This window comes from Protopterus annectens, chromosome 3.part0 (genome assembly GCF_019279795.1).
Source record: "Protopterus annectens isolate FY-2018-M chromosome 3.part0, PAN1.0, whole genome shotgun sequence".
Classification (NCBI taxonomy): Eukaryota; Metazoa; Chordata; order Ceratodontiformes; family Protopteridae; genus Protopterus; species Protopterus annectens.
In genome coordinates this window covers 1,848,977,730-1,849,004,916 of record NC_056731.1, presented here as the reverse complement: position 1 = coordinate 1,849,004,916, position 27,187 = coordinate 1,848,977,730, and the positions used below count along the sequence as shown (strand labels likewise).

General features: G+C 46.6%; 1 protein-coding gene across 1 annotated transcript in view; it reads left to right on the top strand.

Moving 5' to 3' along the window:
* OBSCN (obscurin, cytoskeletal calmodulin and titin-interacting RhoGEF) overlaps nucleotides 1-27,187 on the top strand; it is a 4,979,884-nt gene that overhangs the window by 2,475,969 nt on the left and 2,476,728 nt on the right. The window contains exon 40 of the mRNA XM_044066040.1: nucleotides 14,210-14,479. Coding sequence (XP_043921975.1) covers nucleotides 14,210-14,479 — 270 coding nt within the window. The remainder of the gene's footprint in view (nucleotides 1-14,209; nucleotides 14,480-27,187) is intronic.

Below are 27,187 nucleotides of genomic sequence, written 5' to 3'. Positions count from 1 at the left end.
ACTCTACATTTCATTAGTTTTGTAGCGGAAGAGTAATAGAAATCCGATTGTAGCAGCTGGCACATTGCTTAGTTACACTCTTTAGCCTCCTCACTATATCTTTAGTTTTATCTTTAGTTTAGTTTAGATTTTAAATCCCCTCCCCCCTTCTGTCTGTGTGTGAAGGTGTGTGCGTGTGGGCCTATTCCTGTCAGTATGTCCGAGGGCCCAAAAGCGATTTTTTTCTAAATGCTCCGAGTGTGGCCATAAGCTGTCCCCAGCGGATGGCCACACTTGGTGCATTATTTGCCTGGGTGTGGACCATCTCTCTTCAGGCTGCACTATCTGTGTAGCCTGCAACCCCAGGGCTTTGAGGGATAGGCGGACTAAGCTAGTCCTCGCGGGCCTTTTGCCCCTGGATTCGGCTTCGTCCTCCTCCCCCTTCGTGGCGCCAGCCGTGGCTGCCCCACCGAACATTCCCGCTCCCCTGGCCGGGATTGAAACTCCCTCTTCAGCTCAGGAGGAAAGGGATTCAAGAAAAAAATGATCGGAAGGATAAAGAGCGTGAGAGGGACAGGCATCGTAGCCACAAGAGGCGGGCCAATTCAGCTCCCTCGGCCTCGCCATCTAAGCAGCTTGCCTCCCCTCTTAAGGTCTCCGGGTCTTCCCCTCCAGGCTTCGTTCTCCACGTTTCTCCCCGGAGCCGGTGGAGGAGACCCGGTCACCTTCGAGGTCGTCCAGGCGGCCTTCCCGGTCAGCCTTGACAGCCTCATCCAGGTCAACAAGAAGTTTATCTGACGCAGACATGGATCGGATGATGCGTCAATTTCTTCAGGCCCAGCTGCAAATGGGAGTGCTCTTGCCTCCCCCTCCCCTTTGGGGGGGAGCTCGACCCCATTTTTTGCCCCCATTGCTCCTTCTCCGACCCACTACTGGGGTTCAGAGCTATCGGATCTGAGTAGCTTCGGAGCCGGGTTGGTGTCGGCGCCGACAGTGTTTCCTACTTCTGCGCCGACTGTACCTTCAAGTTTGTTGGATCCATTTTCAGATCCGAGCTCTTGGGGCCGTGAGATGAGCGTCGGATACAGAGGGGTTAGTGTGCCTTTGGCTCCATTGAGGTCGGATCGCACTGCCCTTTCAGATACGATCGGGTCATCTCCAGCGCCGATCCACGCGCCGGATCCGAGGGGACTGCTTTCGGATCCTGGGGAGAGCAGCTCACCCTCGGCATTCAACGTCATGGAGAGGGTCCTTTCGAGGGATTCGAGGTCCCAGGCTCTTACTACGGATCCACTCGCCATTCCCTCTCAGACAGGCCTGTCTTCCATCATCCGGCCCCAGGGACAGCCTGTGCCTACGTCCCAGATGGTTCCCATGGAGGAACAGGACATTGTTGGTGAGCCCTTCTCAGACAGCCCCACCCACCGAGGAGGTCCCTCACAAACGAAAGTTCAAGAGGAGGCACTTGGACTCACCCGAGTCCCTCAAAGAAGACACGGACTTGGAGGAAGGGGAAGGTTCCCCCAGGTCACCCCCCCCCCCAAAGACGTCTCTTTTGGAGACATTATGGAAATGCTTCGTATAAGAGGGGGGTGGTCAGCCCAAAAGCCTTCCTCGGACAAGTCTGTCTTTCTGGAGGCGTTCGACGCAGGCCCATCTACCTCTTGGGTGTCCCCTCCCGCTGATCCCCTAGTGGACCTCATAACTACCAGGGCATGGAAGGAGCCGGACACTGTGGAGCCAATACCCAAGAGACCGAACAAGATTCTCAGCTCCCCCCACAGACAGGACAGTTTGGAGCAAAGGTACCCCTGTAGATGTCATGGTGGTGGCGGCTGCCACCAAGAAGGAATTAGCACAGGAGAGTTCCTCGGTACATCCTCCAGACAAGGAGTCTTGGACGATGGACCACTTCGGAAAGCGGATGTTCGCTTCAGCGACCTTCTCTGTAAGGTCACTGAACTATATGGCACACGTGATTTGACTCCAGCGGGGCCTAATCAAAGAGTACGCTGGGTCACCCCCAGAGTCCATGTTGGCCGAGGACAAACGGACCTTCTTGGCGTGAATGGCCACTCTTAAGTCTTATCACAGACACCTCTATGCGGCTTCTCTCCCATGCCACGGAGGGAGCAGCTAGAGCCAGCGGAACAGGCATTGTCTTACGACAACAGGCCTGGCTCCGTCTCTGCGACTTTGCGGATCCCTTCAAGGTGTCCTTCGTGAACACCCCCTTTGACGGTTCTATGCTTTTCGGCAAAACCGTCCGCGATACGCTACTCCAGAGCGAGAAGGACAGGAAAACGTCTGCCGTCGGGATACGCTTTTTAGCTCCTCAGAGGTCCTTCTCCAGGAACCAAAGAGGACAGAAGAAGATGTGGTTCCGGAAATCCTAACAATCCCGTTTCGCTCCGGATCCCTCGTCCTTCAGAGGCAGAGGAGGACAGGGTGGACGCTGGCCCAGAGGCACACGGGGGGCCGAAGAATTTCAGGTCAAGGGAACCCTTTTCCGATTGACCCGCGCAGCAACCCTGAGGGGTTGCCCGACTGCTCCTCTCTGGAGGCAGTCGGGGGGGCACTTCCCAGAGCATCTAGCACATTGGGAGTCCATTACGACAGATCGCTGGGTGCTCCGGATCATATCCAGAGGTTACTCAATTCCATTCCTAAATATTCCTCCCCGGTCGGGGCGCCTCCCCGATGTACCACCCAATCAGAGGGAGGTAGCAGCCTTCGAAATAAAAGAACTACTAGAAAAAAGAGCCATCCAGCACGTCCCCCCCGGTCAATCCGGATCAGGCTTTTACTCCAGGTTCTTTTTGGTGCCAAAAAAGACGGGGGACTTACGGCCAATTCTCGACCTGTCCACACTGAACCTGTCAGTTGCCAAAGAGAAGTTCAGGATGGTCACCATTCAATGCATTCTCCCACTGTTACAGGAGAATGACTGGATGTGCTCCATAGACCTCAAGGATGCGTGCTACCATGTTCTAATGGACAGGTGTTCCAGGAGGTTTCTCTGCTTTCGGCTGGGAGCCAGCCACTATCAGTTCAGGGTCCTACCCTTCGATCTCACCACAGCCCCCAGGGTGTTCACCAAGGTCATAGCAGTTGTAGTGGCCCACCTGAGGCTGCAGGGAATGCAGGTCTTTCCTTACCTAGAAGACTGGCTCCTACCCGCCCCCACCAGACATCTACTATGTTCAGCGAGAGACTGTTTCCTACATCTCGCCCGCTATCTAGGGATCACGATCAACCACAAGAAATCCTCCCTTCAGCCTACTCAAATTTTGGATTTCATAGGGAACAGGATAGACACAATTCAGTCGAAAGTCTTTCTGATGTCAGACAGACTTCGCAATCTAAACCTCCATGTTTTGGCTCTTCTTCAGTCCTCGGCCCCTCCAGCGGAATTAGTCCTGAGGGCTCTGGGGTCCATGGCAGCGGCCATCAACTTGTCTCTGCTCGTGCATCTGAATATGAGGATTCTCCAATGGACCTTACAGGTCCCGTGGTCCATTCTGCTTCATCCCTTGTCTGTCCCATTCCTCTCAGCAGGGTTTACAGGGAATCTCTACTTTGGTGGCTCCATTCCAAGCACCTCCGGGAAGGGCGCCCCTTCTCCATGTCCCCACCCCAAGTCACAGTGACCACGGACGCGTCTCCCCTCGGGTGGGGGGGGCATTGCATGGGCAAAACCGTCCAAGGCATGTGTCCTCACACAGAGACCTTTTTGCATATCAGTGTCCTGGAGATGAGGGCGGTGCTTCTAGCATTGCAGGCTCTCCATGCCCTTCTTCCTATAGGGACTATTGCAGTTCAAACAGACAACATCTCAGTGGTCTGGTACATCAACAAGCAAGGGGGAACCAGATCTTATCCACTTTGCTGAGAGGCCATGAGAGTGTGGGAATGGGCGATATCCACCAACCACTTTCTCATTGCAACGCACATACCGGGTCGGTCAAACATTCTTGCGGACAAGCTGAGTCAGACTATCCTCTCACCCTACAAGTGGTCTCTGAACCCCTTAGTAGCGAAACAGATCTTCCTCAGATGGGGCCAACCTTGCTGCGATTTGTTCGCGTCGCCTTCGAACGCAAAGTGCAGCGAGTTTTTCGCTCTGATTCCCCCACCAGGGGAAAACCCCAGAGACGCTCTGGTTCATGCTTGGCCATCTGGTCTTCTTTATGTTTATCCTCCTCTTCCGTTGATGACAAAATTCTTGCAGAAAGCTCGTCGGTTGGGGAGCAGAGTTATCCTCATAGCCCCATTCTGGCCTCGTTAAACGTGATTTCCATGCCTACGGTCTCATCTAGTGCATCCTCCCTGGATCTTAGATCCCCTTCCGGATCTGATTTCTCACCCCCTGGAATTGAGGACCCCCTACTTGGACAACCTCAAGCTCTCGGCTTGGTTGATCCAGTTCCCTTGATGGCTAGGACTCCCGGTATCTCATCCTCAGTTAAAGCTATTCTGGTAGCCGCTCATAGGCCTTCTACCAGAAAAGTCTACAAGAGTAAATGGAAACGTTTTTCTATCTGGGCGGAGCATAGGAATTTGGACCCTTTTACGGCTCCTATTCCAGCAGTCCTTGATTTTTTTATCCCAAATCTTCCATCAGGGGGCTAGTTCTTCAACTGTTAAAGTTCAGCTGGCAGCAATTTCCCACTTTCACATTGGAAACAAATGTGGCCCCCTAGCATCATCTAAAATCTGCAAGACCTTTCTGAAAGGTACCTTTCTTTTGAGACCCCCTGTTAAGGAAGCAGTTCCTCCATGGGATTTAACCCTAGTTCTCCAGGCTCTGACTGGTCCCCCCTTTGAGCCTGATACTTTGGTCGGCTTGAAGTATGTATCTTGGAAAACTGCCTTCCTGATTGCTGTTACTTCAGCTAGAAGAATATCGGAGCTTCAGGCTCTTTGCAGTAAGCCCCCATAAATCATTTTTCATAAAGACAGAGTTTCCCTCAGGACTAACCCCTCTTTTCTGCCTAAAGTGGCTTCCGAAGCCACCATCAACCAATCTATCAACCTGCCTGTCTTCTTCCCTAATTATCACAACAAAGGAGAGTATAGACTCCATTGCTTGGATGTACATAGACAGTTACGCTTTTACTTACACAGAACGTCTGTTTTTTGAAAATCAGAACAGCTCTTTGTTTCATTTGCTAAGTCCTGTCTGGGTAAACCAGTGACTAAGGTAATCTTAGCTAGGTGGATTTCACTATGCATTCTTCTCGCATACAGAAGCTCTGGTCGACCTGAGCCCGTGCGGGTTCGGGCACATTCTACCTGTTCTGTGGCTACTTCTGCGGCCTTCTGGTCGAGGGTCCCTTTGGATGACATTTGTTCAGCTGCTACTTGGGCTTCCTCTCACACTTTCATTACACATTATAAATTGGATCTGATTTCCAGAGGAAGGGCGTCTTTTGGCTCTGCAGTGCTCCGGAATGTCCTCCCATAAGGGCCTCCCAAGTTGTTGGTAGCTGGGGACTCTGTCCCACTGTCCCACAGGTTGCTGATCAAATGAAGTTAACTACTTCAGATAAAGAAGTTATGTACTCACCATAACGTTCCATCTGAGTAGGTAACTTCATTTGTCTGCAACCAACCCTCCCTCTGTCCCCCTGACTTGTAGTTCATCCTTGAAGGATCATGGTATGTCACTTCCCAGATTTCATCAGGTTGGGATGTTCAGGTAGTTTTTCCTTGTGTTATGGTAGTGTTCTAGGATACTATGGCAAACTCGATCTGAGGGTTAGAGGGAGGTAGCAGGGCATTATGGGTAGGGGGAGGAGCTTGGAGCTCGGATCATTTGCTAGGAAAGCTGCCGGCTCGGATCCGAATCGGATCCGATACCCACAGGTTGCAGACAAATTAAGTTACCTACACAGATGGAACGTTGAACGTTATGGTGAGTACATAACTTCTTTTTTGTCTGATGAGCATAGTGGCCTGTATGGGTTATATGTTTGTATGAGGATGGAAATGGATAATCAGTTGTAAGGTTTATACACAGTGTTATGGATATGTGGATGTTGTTACTAGGTTAGATAATGTAAGAATTCTGGCCACTATAATTTCTGTAGGGTGGCACAGTGGTAGTTTCTGTTTGGAAAGTTGTCAGAGAACCATAATATGTTGTAGCAATGTTGCTCAGGTTTGTTTAGTAAGGTCACTTGGATGTTGCTAAGGATGGGAGAATACATTAGAGCAGGCAAGAGGAGAGACAATTTACTTTCTTATAGTGCCTGAGAGTTAAATTGTCTCTCCTCTTGCCTGCTCTAATGTATTCTCCCATCCTTAGCAACATCCAAGTGACCTTACTAAACAAAACTGAGCAACACTGCTGCAACATATTATGGTTCGCTGACAACTTTCCAAACAGAAACTACCACTTTTTGCTTTCTTATAGTGCCTGAGAGTTATCCGTGGTGGTGGTGCTGCGGTAGCGTTGTCGCCTCACAGTAAGACGCTGTCCGGTTCGATTCTCAGCTAGAGCGTCTTCTGCGTGCAGACATGCGTGAATGGGCGTACCTTCGTTGAAGGTTGTGCGTCAGGCCTGGCAAGCCGGTACATAAAAATCAACTGCCAATCATTAGCAGACCGGAGTTCCGCTGTGGCGACCCCTAACCGGGAAAAGCCAAAAGACACAAACATAGTGCCTGAGAGTTCCTTTGAAATGATCAGTTACTAGAATCTCCTTCATAGTTTCTTCCCTGTTTATTTATTGCTGTTTAAGGTCTACCCAAAACTCTACAATATGTTTTAGTTCAAATAACATCATCATGGCTGCCTTACCTCTACAAAAACTCCATTCATGGAACTTGAGGGCCTGAGTTTCTGAGGTGACTTTTGCCCTTGCTTACAGATTTTTCTTTACCTTATCAAAATTAGTTCGACTAAGGAATGCTAATATAAGCACAGGGCTCCCCTGTGAGGTGTGGGGCTGTAATATTTTGGTCATCTGCTGTGGTGCCAGAGTTTGTGGACAGGTGTTCTTTCAAATATAATAAGGTAAGCTTCCAAATTCCCCATTTTTGGGAGAGGCTTCACTGTTGGCTGTTCCAAGTACTTGTCTAACTCCACCATCAATTTGGTTGTGAAAGGCAGTTTCTGGAGGAGTTGCTTGACTGTAGTCAACCTAAGCCTTCAGATAAGAATACTTTGGATAACCCGCTAGTAACTCACTGCTTATTTCAGGTATAGAGTCTCTCCTTGGTTATGGGAGAAAAAAAAACCCTGGCAGCAGAGGTGCAATCAAAGATGGGAGCTGCCCACATTTTCTACCAGATGTGGTGTTTTAAGCCTTAAACAGACTGTTGCTTCACAAAGAAAACTTTTATTTACATAACATAAAAGGGCTTACTTTTACTAGGCAAAATACCAACCAATGAATGATAATGTAAACCAGACTTGTAGCAAAGCAAAAGATCAGATGTGAAGTTGTTCAATCTCACCATTCATTCTTACAAATGGGTTTGGGTCAGCCGCTTTCACAAGCTCAAGGTTTTCGAGTAGCTCGAGGCCAAGTCCCTATCCCATGATGCTCTCTGCCTCACCTCAGATCTAGTTTGCCGCTGCAACAGATCAGAGGTCGAGAGTGGAGCTCGGGCCAGTATTTTTCATCTTTTATAGAATTTCTCTATATATTTCTAGAGTAATTGTTTAGAAGTGTGATTTTGGTTAGCAGGTTATCAGTAGACTAGTTCTAGTTCTAGTCTTTTTCTTTATCCCTTTTTGAGATAAATGTTCGTTTATACAGTGGCTGCTCTTAGGCCTTTCTTGGCCGCATTTTAATTAGTCCTTAATCCCATTTACCAGTGTCTATAACTGTATTTGCTTAGTGCTCCAGTGTGATTCTTTATAGCTGTTGGTTTCTTTTACTGTAGATATTAGAGTGCATTGTTAGCTATCTAGGCATTGACTGCTTGAATCTTTATCTGTTTACATTAGGATTTGGTATTAGCCTAGTCAGTGTGTCCGTTTGCCTAGGCAGTTATATATATAGATTTTTGGTTATTTCTTTTGAATTATGGCTGATCATAAGGAAAAAAGAGAGACAGAAGTCAGGGTTTAAGAAATGCCCTAAATGTGGACAGAAAATGGCATTAACTGATTCTCATGTTTCCTGTGTTTATTGTTTGGCTGCAGTCCATCTGAAGGAGGACTGCTCCATTTGTCATTCGTTCAGCAGCAGGGTCTTGTTAGAACGTAGGAGAAAGTTAGTAGATAGGGGGGTTGTTGAAACCTGATTTTGAGGATGCTCGTGATAAGGCTGACCAGACTTCTAAATCTTCGAAGGGATCCAAATCTTCGAAAGCTTCTTCGGAGCCAAAGTCTTCTGCTCCGAAATTGGCTGAGAAGGTGTGGTCCCGAGTATTGGAGCCAGTCTCCGAAAGTTTGAAATCACCAATTTTACAGTTTGTGGCTTCATCTGTCCCTTCGACTCATTCTTCAAGGAGCCTCTCTGGTGTGGATGTGGACCAAGTGGTGCAGAGGCTCCTCCAGAATCCGGCATTAGCCAAGTTGTTGTTGGCTTCGGCCCAACTGGTCTCGGAGCCAAAGACTTCCTTACCTTCTGTGTCTGCTCCTCCTCCGAGCTGAGCAGGGCCTTTGGAGCCGGAGGAGTTAGAACTGATGATCGTGGAACCGTCGGAGCCAAGGCCTGTTCCATTGCCATCGGCTCCATCAACTCAGACCACTTCAATGCTGTTCTAGGAGTCTGGGAGCTGACACTCTCCGGTCGACACCAGGGGGAGAGTCGAACCGATGGGTCAGTTCCGACCCTTCCACTTGGAGCTTCATCATGGATGAGCTTGGCTCCTTCCTCTGGGTCGGAGCCCACTGTTTTGGCGCCGAGAAATTGCCATCTTCTTCGGAACCAACTGCTTCCTCGCATTGGAGCAGTGGAGCCTTTGATGCCATGAGTAGAGTTATGTCTTCTAAGACACTCCCTTCATCAGGGCCTATGTCCTCATCCCTTAAAGTGCCACTTTCTGCCTCTGCATCACAGGTCCCTTTAAAGCGTTGATACCCAGAGCCTCAGCCATTGGGTGACCCATGTTCTACTGAGACCTCACCAGAAACTCCTGCTGATGAGGTTCTCAGGAAGAAGCTTTGCAAGAGGAGGCATTTAGACTCCTCGCAGGAGTCTCTCATATCAGACACTGGCTTAAAGGAGTCAGAAGGGTCCCCACGGTCCCCCTCCGAGGATGTCTCTTATGCTGATTTCATAGAGATCCTAAGACAGAGGGGTGACTGGCAGTCCATTAGCCCTACTGATGATGAGTCGGTGCTTCTGAAGGCCTTTGTGTCTCAACCCTCCACATCCTGGGTGACACCACCCTTCGATGAACTAATGGATTTAGTTGCTCGAAGGGCTTGGGAGTCTCCTGATATTGTGGAACCTGTCCCTAGGAGGCTCAACAAGTTTATTACATCACCACAGGACAAAATGTTTCTTACCGAAGGAGTGCCAGTTGATGCCATGGTGGTGGCGGCTGCCACTAAGAAAGAAATGTCTGAAACCTCTTCTACTGTCCATCATCCTAATAGAGATTCTAGGATTATGGACAGATATGGGGAATGCATTTTTAGTTCAGCGACTTTTGCTATGTGATCGCTCAACTATTTGACACATTTTACCAGACTTCAGAGAGATCTCCTTAAAGAGCTTGGAGATACTCTACAGAGTATTACAGCTGAGGGCGTTCCTGATAAGGTGACATCCCAGCTCAATACCCTTAATTTTGTAGTTAACTTGTCCATGCAACTCATTTCTTATGCAGCCGATGGCATGAGTCAGGCAGCGGGGTCAGGAATAGCTCTTCGGAGATATTCCTGGATGCACTTATGCTCCTTTGCGGAAGTCTTCAAGTCTTCCTTGGTTAATACCCCATTTGATGGCTCAACCCTTTTCGGGCCTAAAGTCAGGGAGACCCTCGCTAGATGTGAACAAGATTGAAAGACTCTATCTGCCGTAGGAGTCAGTTTTTCCACTCCTGCTAGACATTACCCCAAAGGGCAAAAAGGAGGAAAAATGTGGTCCCGCAAGTTCCAAGGAGCCTTTCAGAACACACGCAGTGAACCCCCCCTCCAGGGGCAGAGGAGGGGGCAGTAATGGAAGACACCGCCCAGGTGGTAGAAGGGGTCCACAAAATCAGGGCAACAGGGATCAGTTCATTGGCAAGCCATACCAGCGCTCCTGAAAGGAGGCTCGACTGTCCTACTCTGGAGGCAGTCGGGGGTCACTTGTCTTTGTAACCAGATGCCTGGCTAAAAATTACAAAACATTATTACCAGAGGATATGTCATTCCTTTCACAGAACCTCCTCCAATACGAAAGAAAATCCCAGATGTTCCACCCAGTCTCAGGGATCAAGCAACCATAGAGATTCAAAGGTTGCTGGTAAAAAGAGTCATCCAGCTAGTCCCAGCAGACCAGATAGGATCCAGAACCTATTCCAGACTCTTTTTAGTTCCAAAGAAAACAGGGGACTGGAGGCCCATCCTGGACCTCAGCAGACTCAACACTTTTGTAAAAAAGGAGTAGTTCCGGATGGTCACGCTTCTGTCGATTCTTCCGTTTCTAGGAACGGGCGATTGGATGTGCTCTATAGATCTCAAGGATGCGTACTATGATATCAAAATGGCCAGACCATCCAGAGATCACCTGCATTTCCAGCTGGGAGCCAGTCGTTATCATTTCCGAGCACTGCCCTTTGGTCTCACAACAGCTCCCAGAGTGTTTACCAAATGCATGGCAGTGGTTACGGTTCACCTGAGGTGTCTAGGATTCTGAGTGTTTCCTTACCTTGACGACTGGCTCCTCACTGCCACCTCCGGGCATCAACTACTTCAATCCAGGGATCGCACTCTAGAATTGTGTTCTCAGTTAGGAATTACTATAAATTTTGACAAGTCTGCATTGTCACCATCACAGTGTGTTTCCTTTATCGGAGCAGATTCAGACACCACCACCACCATGGTAAAACTGCCTCTAGAAAGAATAGTCACTCTTCGTCAACAAGCATCAGACATTCTGACACACAAAAAAGTACCAGCCTCTCAAGTTTTGAAACTACTAGGTACTATGGCATCAACTGTCATAGTAGTTCCTCTAGGGCGCATGCACATGAGAATACTCCAATGGTTACTCTTCACCCAGTGGTCTTACCAACAACTTCCGATGTCATTCTTGGTAATCATTACAGATTCATGCAAAAAGGATCTTCAGTGGTGGTTGACCAGCCATCAGCTAACAGTAGGTCGTCCATTTGTCCTTCCCCCGCCATCAGCCACGGTGACCACGGACGCTTCCCTGATAGGGTGGGGATGGGGGCTTTTGCATGGAAGAACAGCCCAAGGCACCTAGTCAGAGACAGAGTCACAATTGCACATCAGTGTCCTGGAGATGAGAGCAGTACTTTTGGCGTTCCAGTACTTCCAAGACTCTCTTCCTCTGGGAACGATTGCGTTCCAGACTGACAACATGTCAGTAGTCTGGTATATCAACAAGCAAGGGGGAACCAAGTCTTATCCCCTGTGTCTAGAGGCCTTAAGAGCCTGGCAGTGGGCTGTATCCACCGGGCACTTTCTGATAGCGATGCACATCCTGGGGAAATCCAACGTGATCGTGGACAAACAAAGCAGAGCCATTCTGATGCTGTACAAGTGGTTCCATCAAAGACGACGTAGCGGAGATGAATTTCCAACAGATGTGGTCAGCCTTGCTGCAACCTGTTTGCATCCCCCATGAATGCCAAGTGCAGAAGCTACTTTGTCCTGAATCCCCCACCAGGGGAAACCCAAGGGATTCTCTCGTACGCGTTTGGCCCCTGGGACTCCTATATGCATTTCCACCCATTCCCCTGATTCCAAAATTTCTGCAGAAAGCCAAAGCCTTGGGGAGGACTATAATTTTGATAGCCCCGTATTGGCCTTGACAGATTTGGTTCCCTTTCCTTCGACCCTACCAACTAGAGGAACCTTGGATTCTGGACCCAGTTCCATATCTGCTGACACATTCGTCAGGGGCTCTTCATCCTTTACTTCACTCCCTCAGATTTACAGCTTGGCTGCTCCGATTTCCAACATAGCCAGGTCCTACAATCTTTCCTCGGAGGTATAGCATATCCTTGTATCCTCACTTAAAGCTTCAACCAAAAAGTTATACGCCAGCAAGTGGAAGCGGTTTGCTTTCTGGGCTTCTCAAAATTATATTGACCTGTACATCGCCCCAATTGCAAGCATGTTAGAGTTCTTGACTAAGCTGTTTAATGAAGGTGCTGTGGCAGCTACCATTCAATTGGCTGCAATTTCAAATTTTCGCCTCAGATTGTAAGGTTTTAATCTTATGTCTCACAGGTTATGCAAAGCCTTCTTAAAAGGAACCATGCATCTCAGTCCACTAATTAGACAACCTTTCACTCCCTGGAACCTAAATTTTGTTCTGTCTAGGATTATTCTTCCTCCATTTGAACCTACGGCTTCCTGTCAACTAAAATTCCTGTCTTGGAAAAACATTTTCTTGGTGGCCATTACATCAGCACGCAGGGTGTCTGAACTTCAGGCCTTATCTATTAAACCCCCATATTTGATTTTTCACCCTAACAGAGTTGTTGCTCCGGACTAACCCTTCCTTCCTTCCAAAGGTATGTTTGGATACTAATCTAAATCAAACTATTGAACTCCCAACCTTCTTTAGTAACCATTCCAACAAGTTAGAGTATATGTTGCATAAACTTGATGTTCACAGAAAACTCAGATTTTATTTAATAGAACAAAAGAATTTAGAAAATCAGAACAACTTTTTGACTCTCATTCTGATACCAAGAAAGGGCTACCAGTGTCAGAAGTCACTCTTTCCAAATGGTTGACTGATTGTATAAAATTCACATATTCTTCCATGAATCAACCATTGGAACATAATGTGTAGTCGCATTCCACAAGGGCTGTTTCTACTTCTTCAGCTTATATGGCTAGACTGCCTTTAGACACGATATGTGCAGCTGCCACTTGGTCAAAGCCACATACCTTCATTACGCATTACAAAGTAGATAAGGCCTCTAGGGACAGGGCTTCCTGTGGTTCCACTGTCCTCAGGAATATACTTCCGTGAGCCACCCAGGATGAATGGTGCTTGGGACGCTACCCATTTGTAAGAATGAACGGCGAGATTGAACAACTCCACATAAAGAAGTTATGTACTTACCATAACGTTCCATGTGAGTTGTTCATCTCGCCTTCATTCTTATATTCCCTCCTGCCGACCCCCTCCAGGCTTCTCGAAGAACGAGTAAGAGATTTGCGGTGTGGTGGTTCTTTGTATAGGATTGTTTTTACTCCAGATGGAGTAATGTTCATGTTTTTCTTATATTGTATATGTTGTGATCAGCAAACTAGATCTGAGGTAAGGCAGAGAGCATCATTTGATAGGGACTTCAACTTGAGCTACTCGAAAACCTCGAGCTTGTGAAAGCAGCCGATTCAGAGCAAAGAGATACACAAAAATGGCTGACTATTGCAAAGACAGAAGGACAATTTTTTTGTAAGTTATAGTTTCCCATTTACTGCCTTAATGATCTTTTCTTTTTAATATTCAGTGTATTTTTTTTTTACTCTAGGCTTCCAGCCTTGTAACAAGTAATGGGTACCCCTGATTTTTTCATCCCCTTTATCACCACAGGGTTATTTACTGTCAACAGTGCTACTAATACTGGGACAGTAGTTCTGTTGAGCTGCCACAGTGGGACATATAAGCCATTTCCATCCTGAGAGGATTTGGCGGGGTATCTCTTAACCCTGACCTCAGTCAGGCCTTCTATATGCATTATAACTCAATACACTATTGGCACTCACTCATGCTTCCAAGTATGCCAGCCTAAGGTAATGCCAACCGCCCTTTCTCACCCAACAGGGTAAGAGAGCTGAGAACTGACTGCAACACCCCTCTTTCCAAATATGACACTTATTGTCTAGGATGGTAGTCAAGCCATATCTACAAAAGTGTAATTGGAATTAAAGCCTCTTTTGTGGTTGGTTGCCTCTTTAAGATTTCATTCTAGTGATTACTTTTAGCATGTTTTGCTGATAATAAGCAATTTTAAAATTCCCCAGTGTAATACAGCATTGAGTTAATCTGAAAATGTAAAACATTTGTCAGGGACATGGCTTCATTTTAAATTCTTTAAATTCTATTTACCTCTACATTTGTTTTTTTCAGAGCTCACCATTGGAATCACAAAACGTCTGAAGATGGCAGAGGTCAAGGAAGGTGAAAGCTGCACCTTTGAATGCATCCTGTCTCATGAGAGTATTGATGAGTGCTACTGGAGCATCAATGGCCAACCAGTGGAAAGTGAAGGTCGTTTTGAAATCTGCAGCAATGGTCGTAAATACACACTGACTATAAATGATGTCACTGCTGAAGATGCAGGAGAGGTCATTTTTACAGCCAGAAATCTCACTTCAAAAGCCTCTCTGATTGTAAAAGGTATAAACCAAATTTTTGTTGATCTAGACATTAAAAATATATTTTGTTTTGGTTCTATATTCTGTTTAGTCACCTCATTTCAGATGCAGTGTGATCACTAATCTTCATGTGCTTGACACTTGCACTTGGATTTAATTGAAAATATAAATGAGTATTATAACTCAATGTTTGCAAAGCTAAAGTAAAGTTAAATGAGCACTGAACATATATGTTAGTAAAGTGGTATGCTCTGTTTCATTTTGGTGTTAAATCTTAAATGCAGTTTAATGTAATGAAAAGCTCTAATATTATGGGATGTGCTGCCCTTGTAATTGTTTTCTTAATGCATTTGTCCCCAACATTTGCATATTATATGCATTTGTTTTACAATAAAAATGAAATCTATGTGTAATCTTTCTAATGGTGCTTATTACCTAGCAACTATGGATCCAGGTCACCTTACTGATGGAATCTATGTGCATTTTCCACTAATAACACACTTGTCAGAGAGTGACCAAACATACATCAAAAAGCATTCTTTTTTAATACCTTTATTGAATTACCATGTAAGACATAGGCAAACATACATTTATGTAAAAGAAAAGAAACCATGTTAAGATGTTCACAGTTACAAACATTATACATCACATATATTCTTTTATACAGTTAGTCAAGCAAACATTACATAAATTGATCAATTCTGTCCCTTCTGTTAAACGTCACTCCTCCTCTAAAACATTATTCGGCATGTATTGTTCCCCAAAATTCCATTTATCTATGTAATTTACTCCTACCCTTTTCTAAAGATCCCACTTCCAGTTCTTTTATCTCTGTTACAATATTCACTACTTCAGATACAGCTGGTTTAGATTTTGATTTCCATTTTCTAGTTACTGTGTTTTTGGCAGCCACCAGAATTAAACTTATCAAGGCCTTTCAATGTCTAGACATTTAAGATCCCGTATCTCAAAAAAAAAAAAAAGAAAAAACATTTACTTAATTACATGCATTTGCTTGTCCATTAGTCCTGGCACAGTACTCTTTAGGGAATTTTTAAAGTCTGCCAACTCATTATACTCTAAGAACATATGATGTTAAGTTGTCCCATCTTGCCTTCGTTCTTGCTGTTTGGGGTTCCGAGCTGACCCTCGGCTCCGACTCAGCCTACTTCTATAGCTCGAGAGCTATTTACTGGCTCGAGGCTAACCCTTATCCCAGAATGCCCAGAGTCAGCTACCCAGATCTCGTTTGCCGCTTCAACTGCGAGGTTGCTTCGTTACTGGCTCAGGCTTAGTATAGTTTTTTTCTATTATTATAATTGTTGTTTATTCTTCTAAATGTATCAAGTTTTTGTCTAGATATAGTACTTTATCCCTTATCACCTTTCTTGTGTGTTGTAGCTTTGTTGGCCGTCACTCCATACTCACAGGCCTTTCTGTTTCCCCTGAACTCGTTTAAATTAGAGAGTCCCCCCCCCTTAGGACAGCCATTTAAATTAGAGGCTCTCCTTTCTTTTCCTTAACTGTAAAAAAAAAAAAAAAAAAAAAAAAAAAAAGACTGTTTGTTTCTTAGTTTAGTAGTGTAAGATGTCTAAAGAGGCCAAAATTTCTGGCTTCAAAAAGTTGTGACTCATGCTGTCAGAAAATGTCTCTGACAGATGGGCACACTAGCTGTGTTTATTGTTTAGGGGCTGTGCACCTGCAAGACTCCTGCTCTATCTGTCATGCATTTAGTCCAAAGGTCTTGCAGGAGCGCAAAAACAAATTAATCCTTTGAGGATTATTGAACCCACAGGATTCCCCGGCTAATCTTAGTGGCCTTGAAACTGCCCGCCCCTCTTGTAAATTTGTATTTGGATACTCCTTCTGGGCCCATCTCATTTGCTCACTCAACTGAGTGCAGTGAGATCATATTCTGATTTCAGGCACTCCTACTGTGTACAAAGAGAGCATCTGGGAAACAGAAAAAAAAATGTAAGCTTGTTTCCTGCCTTTCCTGTTAAGTGGTATAGACTATTTGTAGGCTTCTGAGCCCCCAAGCCCTTCTGTGTTGGAGGGAAGCCTTCTAGCTTAGTTTTTTTTCTTATAACTAGCCAGTTTTCTAGTTTCAGCACTCAAATCTGTTTCTTTGATCTCAGCACTTGTTCAGAAAAAAAAATTTAATCTGCTTTTACTGTACTTGTGTTTCTACCTACTTTATTTTACTTTTGCATCATCGTAAAAGTACTCAGTTGTATTTATTACTGCTTGGTGTAACTCATTCTAAGCATTTGGTTTAAAAACTTGGGCTTCGAACCAGTTGTTTTGCACTGAGAGGGTTTGTGGTCTGCACTGTAGTGGCAGAACATGTAGCTTACATCCTTCTAGGTTGGGAACTGCTGATTGAGGGCTCAGTGTCTGTTATTCTAAAAGTGTATTAATTCTGGTTTAAGCACTTGGGCTTTCAGGCCAGTTATTTTACATTAAGAGGGTTCGTGGTCTGCACTCTTGTGGAAGGAGAGGCTGGACTCTGCCCTTCTGAGCTGGGAATTTCTGGTTAAAGGCTTATAGTGCATGCATATCTGAACTGCTTCTTACTGAAGTTGGTGCGCCTTGTTTGCTGTGGCATAGACTGGATTCAGGCCTGCTGGATCTAGCTTTGTTTGTGTAACTTGAGCACTAATCCAGGCATTCTCTAAAGTATTCAATTGTATTTATTACTGATTGGTAGTAACTTGATTAAAGTGTAGCTATCATTCTAAGTCTTTGGATTAAGCACTTGGGCTTCAGACCAGTTGTTTTACATTAGGAAGGTTTGTGGCATGCACTGTGGTGGCAGGACAGGTAGCTTTCATCCTTCTAAGTTGGGAACTGCTGATTGAGAGCCCAGTGTCTGTTATTCTTAAAGTGTATTAGTTCTGGTTTAAGCACTTGGGCTTCAGGCCAGTTATTTTACATTAAGAAGGTTCGTGGTCTGCACTCTTGTGGGAGAAGAGGCTGGACTCTGCCCTTCTGAGCTGGGAATTTCTGGTTAAAGGTTTATAGTGCCTGAATATTTGAACTGTATCTTACTGAAATTGGTACACCTTGTTTGCTGTAGCATAGACTAGATCCAGGCCTGCTGAATCTAGCTTTGTTTATATGCTTGTTGTTTGTTTGCTTGTTATTTCACTGGAACGTTAATTCCACCTAATACACAGCTTCTCAGCGCTTCTGTGGATCACTAGTGATATCTGCATTGCTTACTGTACTTATTTCCTTGTTTCACTTGAAAGAAAGTTACTGTTTGTCGTTTTTGCATTTAAGTTACCTGTAACACATTGCACTTAAGTTACCTGGCACTTGCTCACTAAAGCAATTATATAAGTCAGCACTAAAAATTAAAAGCACTACACCCTCACTCCCCACTGGCCCTTGTTTTCAATTATAAAGGAATTCCCAATATTATTCTAGCATGTCCAAAGGTCAGTTGTCAATCTCCTCTCCGGTCCAGCTGGTGAATCTGGGAATCTTGAGGCAATGTTACAACTGCCTCATGTACACAGACAACCCTCTCCTCCTCCCAGCAAATTCCAACACATGTGAGAGATGCATCCATATAGCCAAACTGGAGGCTAAGCTCTCTCAACTCAGTACTGGCATAACCAGTCAGGAGGAGAAGGAAACCACACTCACTACAATTCCAGTCTCACGTAGACCTACCACGACAGCAATCCAAACACATAATCACTCAAAAACATACTCGGAGGCTCTAAGTAAAGATCTGCCTAAGCAGCAGAGACCTCCAAAGCAGACACCCAAGCAACCGCTACCCCAAAACAAAACACGTGCAACACATATCTCACAAAGCCAGTGTGCCGAACAGTCACAGCCCTTAAGACTAAACAACACACCTGATACACTTGTAATAGGTGACTCTGTCGTCAGGCACACTGACGTCCCGCTCACCAGGCTGAACAAGGAGAGGGTCACGGTGAGCAGCCTGTCGGGCGCTAGGATCCGCCACATAACACAAGCACTCAGGTCACTCCAAGGCAAGTACAAATATGACTCACTCATTGTCCATGCTGGTGTGAATGACCTGAGACGTACCTCCCTGGACTACATGAAAAGAGACATAGAGGAGCTCTCTGAGCATGTACCCCAGGCCGGTATGACCCTGACCTTGAGTAGCATCTTACCCTCACCAAGAATGATGCCACAATATGAAGACAAGATGATCAATTTCAACAACTGGCTTAAGTACTGGTGTCATTCAAAGGGGATCCAATGCCTGTCAGCTTGGGATGATATGCTCGACAAGCCACGATGCTTCGCTAGGGATGGCTTGCACCTGTCACCCTGGGCTTTCGGATATTGGCAAAGGCTCTTGCTACCCCCATAGTGCCTTTTTAGGCAAGGCTCAAAAGACAAACCCACCTCCATAGGTATCACAAGGGATAAGAAACTAAGAGTAATGCTACTCAACGCCAGAAGTCTAAACCTCAAGATGCACGCACTTGAAACTCTCCTTAGCATGGAGAACATCGATATCTGTGCAGTAACAGAAACCTGGTTCAGGGCTCCCGAGAGCACCCCAGCACTACCGGGTTATACCTCATACCATGCTTTTCGGCCCCAAAACTTGGACCGAACCACAAAAGGAGGGGGAGTATCGATATTCATCAAAGATACCCACACCTCCATGTTGGTGGCAAAGCACGAAGCATCAGAGACTATCCATGTTCAACTAACAGTGGGTAAAACTGCCTTCCAGTTTATATCCTGCTACAGACCACCCTCCCAAACCCAGGAACCCCACTTGGCCTTCCTGAGAACACTGGAAAATATGAAGGTCTCTCCAAACACCATTATATTGGGCGACTTCAACTACCCAAACATAGACTGGGAGCATTACTCTAGCTCCAGCACCCTAGCCCAAAGGTTCCTAGAATTTATAAACTCAAATGCTATGGAACAACTTGTTACCACTCCCTCAAGAGGGGAAAACATACTGGACCTGATCATCACCAACATGGGGACTCTGTGCTCTAGACCAGAAGTGTATCCCTCACTGGTAAGATCAGACCATAAACTAATCTCACTGGATATTCACATCCCGACCCCACCCCCTGCCCAAAAAAACACAGTGAAAAACTTCTCTAAAGCAAATTTCACACTCCTCAAAACCGAGGTGGAATCCTTCAAAGCCCCTGGGCCTGTGGAAAATATGGCCCAGACCGCAGAATCCTTTATAAACGCATTCTATGAACACCTTCAGGAATGCATGGATCATGCAATCCCAAATAAAACCAAGACCCAATCCTCCAAAGGCAGGCGTCCTGTCTGGTGGACCCCAGCCATAAACAAACTATACAATAGAAGGAGGAAGCTACTAAATGATAGAGCAAAATCCCAAAAAGGGAAGGCATCACTGATCAGTATTAGCAAAAACTACAGGCACTCATAAAATTGTCTAAGGCCAGCTTGAGAGAAAAAGTTGCACAGGACACTAAGGATAATCACAAGGCTTTCTTTAGTTATGTTAGGAACCTGGGTGGTAATTCCCAGATATGCTCAGAATTAGTCCAAAATGACAAAAAATACACCGAACCCACAGACATTGCCAACATCCTAGCTGACAGGTCCAGTGCAAACTTCCCCCCCCCCACAAAAAGGGCAAATATCTATCCCAGCAGAGTCCTGCCCCTGACATCTCAGATGCTCAGGTAAGAGCCGCCCTCTCCAATGCAAAAAACACAGCATCAATGGGACCAGACGGTGTCCCGGGCTGCGTCCTACATGAACTCCAAGAAGAGCTAAACCCAAACATAAAACTACTGTTCAATCTCAGCCTTACTACAGGATATGTGCCCAAAGAGTGGCATACAGCAACAGTGGTCCCTCTCCATAAAGGTGGTGCCTCAACGGATCCTGGACTCTGTCGCCCCATAAGCCTGACTAGCTTGGTCTGCAAAGCTATGGAAAGGATCATCATGGACCTCATAAATAAAGATATTGGGGACCTACAGACACTGGATCCTACCCAGTTCGGCTTTGTTAAGAGCAGATCCTGCCTCTTAAACCTGGTTGATTTCTTTGAAACAGTCACCAAGGCCATTGACGAGGGGAAGGTGGTCCACACAGCCTACCTGGACCTCGCAAAAGCCTTCGATACAATACCCCACTCAGGCATTATAGATAAGCTCACCAGCTTAAATATAAACCCCTATGTCACTAGATGGATTGCAAACTGGCTCAAGGACAGAACCCACATGGTTAGAATTGCTGGAGCCATGTCAGACTCCAAACCAGTTACAAGTGGTGTCCCACAAGGCTCAGTCCTGGAACCTCTCTTGTTCGGTATATATTTCTCGGAGGTACAGGCCAACACGGAAGGACTGTGGCTGACCAAGTTCGCAGATGACTGCAAACTGGCCATAATCGACTCTCCAGCCGACACAAGCAGTCCGCAAAAGGGCCTCATAGAAACAGACAACTGGTGCCAGAGCCATGGCCTCAAGCTAAACGCAAAAAGTGTATAGTCATCCCCTTTGGCAAAAACAAAGTGCCCACAAATTACCACATAGGTGGTAATCCATTAAGTACAGAAGAAGTAATTAGGGACCTGGGGACCCAAGTTGATAGCAATCTCTCATTTGACAACCACGTGGCCAAAGTGGTTAGAAAAACATTTTATATAGCCCACCTAATCATGAAGGGATTCACATCTAGATCAGGGGAGGTCATCGTGCCTCTTTACTCATCCCTCATCAGGCCCATAATTGAGTACAATGCCCCTTTGGAATGTACCTTACCAGACACCTGCAGCAACTGGAAAGACCCCAAACGTACCTCACCAAGAGGATCAAAGGACTCAAACAGATGCCATATGCTGCCCGGTTAAAGAAACTCCAGCTCTACTCAGTGGCATACCGCCTGTTCAGAGGCGATCTGTGCCTGACGTATAAAGCCATGTCCAACCCGGAATTAATCGACATGCTGCACCTCAGAAAATCCAAATCCCATCGAGCTACGAGCTCGAGAGACTTGAACCTCAGCACTGAAATAAATAGGACATGCTGGAGGGACAGATTCATAACCCAGAGGCTCCCTTCACTCTGGAATAAAAACCCAGTCCAGGTTAGGCAGAGTCTCTCATTGACTCTCTTCAAGAGGAATCTTGATGAGTGGATGGGAGATCGTAGGTTTACTCCGGGTATCACTTCTGTGTCAGTGTTAGACAGAGGCACAGTATACTAACCTCAAAAAAGGGCATAGCAAAATAAATTTAAAATTGGTGGCGAAAGCCAAACACATTCTGGCTAGGCTTATAAATGCCCTAGGGCAGATAGCCTAGTATGAACCTATAAACCTATAAAGGTTCTCAGCCAGTGAAATCCTCTAAGTCTGTCAAGCTGTCGGCTCCATCCATCCTCGGAACTGACTCTTGGGCTTGAACAACCAAGTTTGTCGGTGCCGACTAACATCGACATGTCAACTCCTCCCTTGGCTCCAACTGCTACCTCGGAGCCGTCTCGGAGCCACAAGCGAGCACGGTCTCCTTCACTGGAGCCAATCCACGCGATGCCACAGTCACCCTTATTAGGAAGTGAACGCAGTCATCGCTCTTCATCCCACTCGTCTCGATCCTCTAGGTTATCGGATCAAGACATGGAGAGAGTAGTCAGCAGGTTGCTTAAATCACAGGCCCTTGCGAAATTACTTTCCAGCCCACCTCAGCAGGTTGTGGCTCCATCCGCCTCCATCTCAATTCCTCCTCTGACTACACTTAGCTCAGAGCCGGAGACCATGGACACACTGATAGTAGAACCGACCACGCCGATCACCTCCTCTTCAGTTCCAAAGTCATCTCCGATCACCTCGATTGTTCCGTCCATCGAGGGATCGGGGCACCGAAGCTCTCTCGTCGGCTCCGAGGGGGGAAGTGGCATCAGACCCTTGTCCAACCCCGCTCTCCCTCTCGGAGCTTCGGCGCAGGTGAGCTCGGCTCCCACATCGGCCTCAGAGCTGTCGCACTCGACGCGGAGATGGACTCCCGTCTCTTCAGAGCCAGAGCTTTCTTTGCCTCGGGGTCGGGATGCCTTTGAGGTCATGCGGAGTGTGCTGTCCCCTGAAACAGCTCTACTATCAGCCCCATCTGCTCCTTTTCTTGTGGTGCCTGTGCCAACCTCTGCTCCTCCTCTGGCCCAGAAGCGTAGGGAACCTATGCCCCAGGACACCCCATTGGGTGACGCCTCTTCTTCCGAGGCCTCCCCTGATCACTCAGAGGAGCCTCCCCAGAAGAAGAAGTGCAAGAGGAAGCACCTAGACTCCCCTGAGTCTGTCACCTCAGATATAGACCTGGATGAATCGGAAGAGTCCCCCAGGTCCCCCTCAGAAGATGTTTACTTTTCGGACATCCTTGAAATGCTTAGGCAGAGGGGTGGCTGGTCTTTCCTAGCCCCTACCGAGGATGAGTCTGTATACCTGGAGGCATTCGGTTCCCGACCCTCCACCTCCTGGGTTTCTCCACCTTTCAATCCACTCATGTCTGTAGTGGCTCGAAAGGCTTGGTCAGCTCCCGATTCTGTAGAATCTACTCCGAGGAGACCAAATATATTCATAACAGCCCCCCAGGGCAAACAATTTCTCACTAAAGGTGTGCCAGTTAATGCCATGTGGTAGCAGCAGCCACCAAGAAAGAGTTAGAAACCTCTTCGTCTGTCCATCCACCAAACAAAGAGTCTAGGACGATGGACAGATATGGGAAGCAAATGTTTTCCCTCAGCGACCTTCTCAATGAGGTCCCTAAATTATCTCTCTCATTTTACACGATTTCAAAGTAATCTCCTAAAAGAGCTTGGAGATACCCTACAAGATCCTCCAGCTGAGGGGAGCATCAGCCAAAATAGCTTCCCAGCTTGCGACTCTTAATTCAGTAGTCAACTTCTCCATGAAGCTGATTTCCTATGCAGCCGAAGGAGCGAGCAGAGCTGCAGGTACAGGAGTGGCTCTCAGAAGACATGCTTGGCTGCGGCTGTGTCAATTTGCAGAACCCTTTCGAGCATCCTTCACAAATACTCCCTTTGATGGCTCCTCGCTTTTTGGGCCACAGGTGAAAGACACTCTTACCAGGTGTGAGCAGGAAGGGAAGACTCTCTCTGCCATGGGAGTCCATTTTTCACTCCTAACAGGCCTTATCCCAAAGGTCAGAGGGGTGGGAAGATGTGGTTTTGAAAGTCCCAGGGACCCTTGCCTGACACACATGGTGATTTTTCCCCCAGGGGTAGAGGGGGGAAAACAACAACAATGGCAGATGCCACCCTCGTGGCAGAGGGGGACCACAAAATCAGGGTGACAGAGAAACTTTCTCTGCCAAACCCTTCCAGCATCCCTGACGGGTTGCCTGACTGAGACAGTCGGGGGAAGACTTTCCCTGTACCCAAAAGCCTGGCAAAATATAACAAGAGACAAATGGGTATTATCTATCATATCCGGAGGTTACAAAATCCCCTTCCATCAACCTCCTCTAAAGTTAACAAAGTCCATCCCAGATGTCCCACCCAATATAAGGGATCAAGCAGTTATTCAAGTTTCAAAACTGCTAGAAAAAAGAGCCTTTCAGGAAGTCCCTGCAGACCAACTAGGATCCGGAACTTACTCAAGATTCATTTTAGTACCAAAAAAGACAGGGGACTGGAGACCAATACTGGATCTCAGCAGAATGAACAAATCTGTACAAAAAGGAAAGTTCCAGATGGTACCACTGCAGTCCATTCTCCCCTTCCTGAGTCAGGACAACTGGATGTGCTCCATAGATCTTCAGGATGCGTACTACCATATCAAAATGGACAGACGCTCCAGGAGATTTCTTCACTTCTGGGTAGGGGCCAGTCATTACCAGTTCAGAGCTCTGCCCTTTGGTCTCACCACAGCCCCCAGGGTGTTCAACAAATGTATGGCAGTAGTCACGGCTCACCTGAGACGTCAAGGATTCCAGGTTTTTCCCTATCTAGACGACTGGCTCCTAACTGCTACCACCAGGCATCAACTCTTAGAGGCACGGGATTATACAGTATCAACCTGCACGCAACTAGGCATTACAGTAAATTTCGAAAAATCTGCCTTGTTGCCTTGTCAATCTGTTACATATATAGGAACAGATTTAAACACAAAACAGTTGATGTTCTTCATCTCACATTGCTGCAGTCCTTACACTTGGGTAGTCCGCTGTCCTCGGTCGGCCCGAATATCAAAGTATAAGGCTGACGTCGGTCAAGGCGCATTTGACTGACATCAGAACGTCAGGGTACAAATGTGCATGACCGACGTCATATCCTCAGTCTTTTTTGCCGCATGGTCCGATGCAGAAGCAGCATTGCAAGTGTCGGTTGGCGTTCTGAGATTTTTCGATTTCGAAGTTTCAGACCGAGTTCAAAGTTGGCTAAGTACCCCGTTGGGGAATATTTTAGTTTTTTCTTGCCTCAGTGATTTACCGGATGTCAGAAAAAGTCAATAATTGCATTTCTTGTGGGAAACAGATACCGCATAGAGATTGTCATACTTTGTGTATTCCTTGCTTAGGGCCTGAGCACGACGTTGTTGGCTGTCGCTCTTGTGCTAGATTCAATAAACGCACTATAAAGAGAAGGTTGGATTGTGCCAGGTTAGTCTTTGGGAAGCGGTGCAATTATAAAATGCCGTTGGATGCTCCGACGCCCGCTTCTTCGAAGAAGCGCAAGGACAAAGCAGTTAAGCCTAGGCTAGAAGAACCGTCTGTACCGGACGCCGGTTCTTTAGAGGTGTCGGTGGAGCCGGTGGCTCCACCGGAGGTTTCTTTGGGTTCCCAGGGTGAGACTTTATTATTGCAAGATGTCGCTCAGGAGGCAGGTCAGGCTGAGGGGGCTTCTCAAGTTACTATACTCCCCTCCCTTCCTAGGGTGGCTAGGCCCTCTCCTTCTGTTTCAAAGGCTTCTCCCAGAGGCAGGCCAGGTTCAGCTTCAGTTGGTGTCACCCCTAGTTCTTCTGGAACTGTGCCCAAGAAGCATATGCTTAAAATGGCAGAAGATTTGATTACTTTGATTAGGGGTTCTTTGCCCCCTCCTGATAAGAGACCTAGGGTGGAGCCTGAGCTAGGGAGTTTTGAGCAGGCTTCAGATGTTTCAGAGTCTTCGGCTGAAGACTTGCAGGAGTACTCTCCTTATTCTGATTCTGATGTGGATGATTCTACTCCTTCTGCTTCTCCTCCTGAGGATTTTTCTTTTTCAGAAACTCTTCATTCCATGAGGGAGCATTTTAAGTGGGAAGGTCAGGACTTCTCTGATTCCAGGAAAAGGCTTAGGGAGTTTTTGTTTTTACCCCAGCATAGGCCTTTTGCTATACCTCCTGTTTTGGATGTAGTGGAAGATGTTTTTTCAGAGGCTTCTCTTAATCCTGATTCTTTGCCTCCTGCTCCAGTTAAACCGGATAGGTATTACAGGGTGCCTGAAGCTCATAAGTTTCTTTTTAAGAGTCCTAGGGCGGACCCAGAAACTGTTAGCCAGGGGCCTAAAGGTGTTAAGGCTTCTGTTGTAAAGAATCCGGTTCCTGCAGACAAAGAGGCCAGGGCCTTGGATAGATGGGGAAAGAAAGTTTATACTTCTTCCACTCTTGCTATGAGGGCTTTGAATTGCCAGTTTCACATGTTGAAATACCAAAACTATCTCCTTTCACAATTGAAGGCTAAGGTTGATGCTCTGGCAGAAGGTATTGATTGTAAAGAGTTGCAAGATTTAGTACATGTTTCTGAACAGGTGGGTAAGCATTCTTTGCAATGTGGTTTTGATGCTGTACAGGCCTCGTCTAGGGTGGCTGCCACTGGGTCAGTTCTTCGCAGGCACGCCTGGCTGAGGGACCAGAATTTGTCTGACCATGTTAAATCAAGGATTTTAGATGCTCCTTTGCAATCTGACGTGTTGTTTGGTTCTCCTGTTGAGGCAGTTTTAAAGAAAATGGAAGACAAGGCTAAGTCTATGCAGACTGTTAAAGATTTTTTGCAGGTCCAGCCTCCAAAGTTTAGTAGAAATTGGCCTACTAAGGGGTGGACGTATCCTTCTTATGATTCCCAGTCTAGGGGTAGATCTAGACGTGGTAGGGGCAGAGCTCAGGGCTCTTTCAGGCCTAGAACAGGGAGTTCTCCTGCACAGTCTTCGGGTGAGGGCAGGGGTCAGTCCTTTCGTAAACAGACCCAATGACCTACCTTTTCAGCTGCCAGAGCCTTCTCGTCTGGCAGCACCTTTGGGAGGAAGGTTGGCACTTTTCAAAGAAAATTGGAGTTTAATTACCCAAGACAGATGGGTATTGGACATCATACACCACGGCTACAGGTTTTATTTCCATACCTTGCCTCCTTTCAAAGGCATGCCAGACGTTCCTCCTCAACAAAGAATAGAGGCTCACAAGCAAGTTTCTCTGTTGCTCCAAATAGGGGCCATACAGCCGGTCCCTATGCCAGAAGTGGGCCTAGGATTTTATTCTCGCCTGTTCCTAGTACTAAAGAAGGGGAACACGTGGAGACCAATTTTGGATTTATCTATCCTAAACACTTATCTGGACATTCCCAAGTTCAAAATGTTGACGTTGCAGCAGCTTTTACCTCTGCTGGGCAAAGATCATTGGATGGTAACTTTGGATCTCAAGGAGGCTTACCTTCATGTTCCTATCAGACTAAGTTGCAGGAAGTATCTGCGTTTTCGAGCTGGGACTTCTCACTATCAGTTCTCTGCATTGC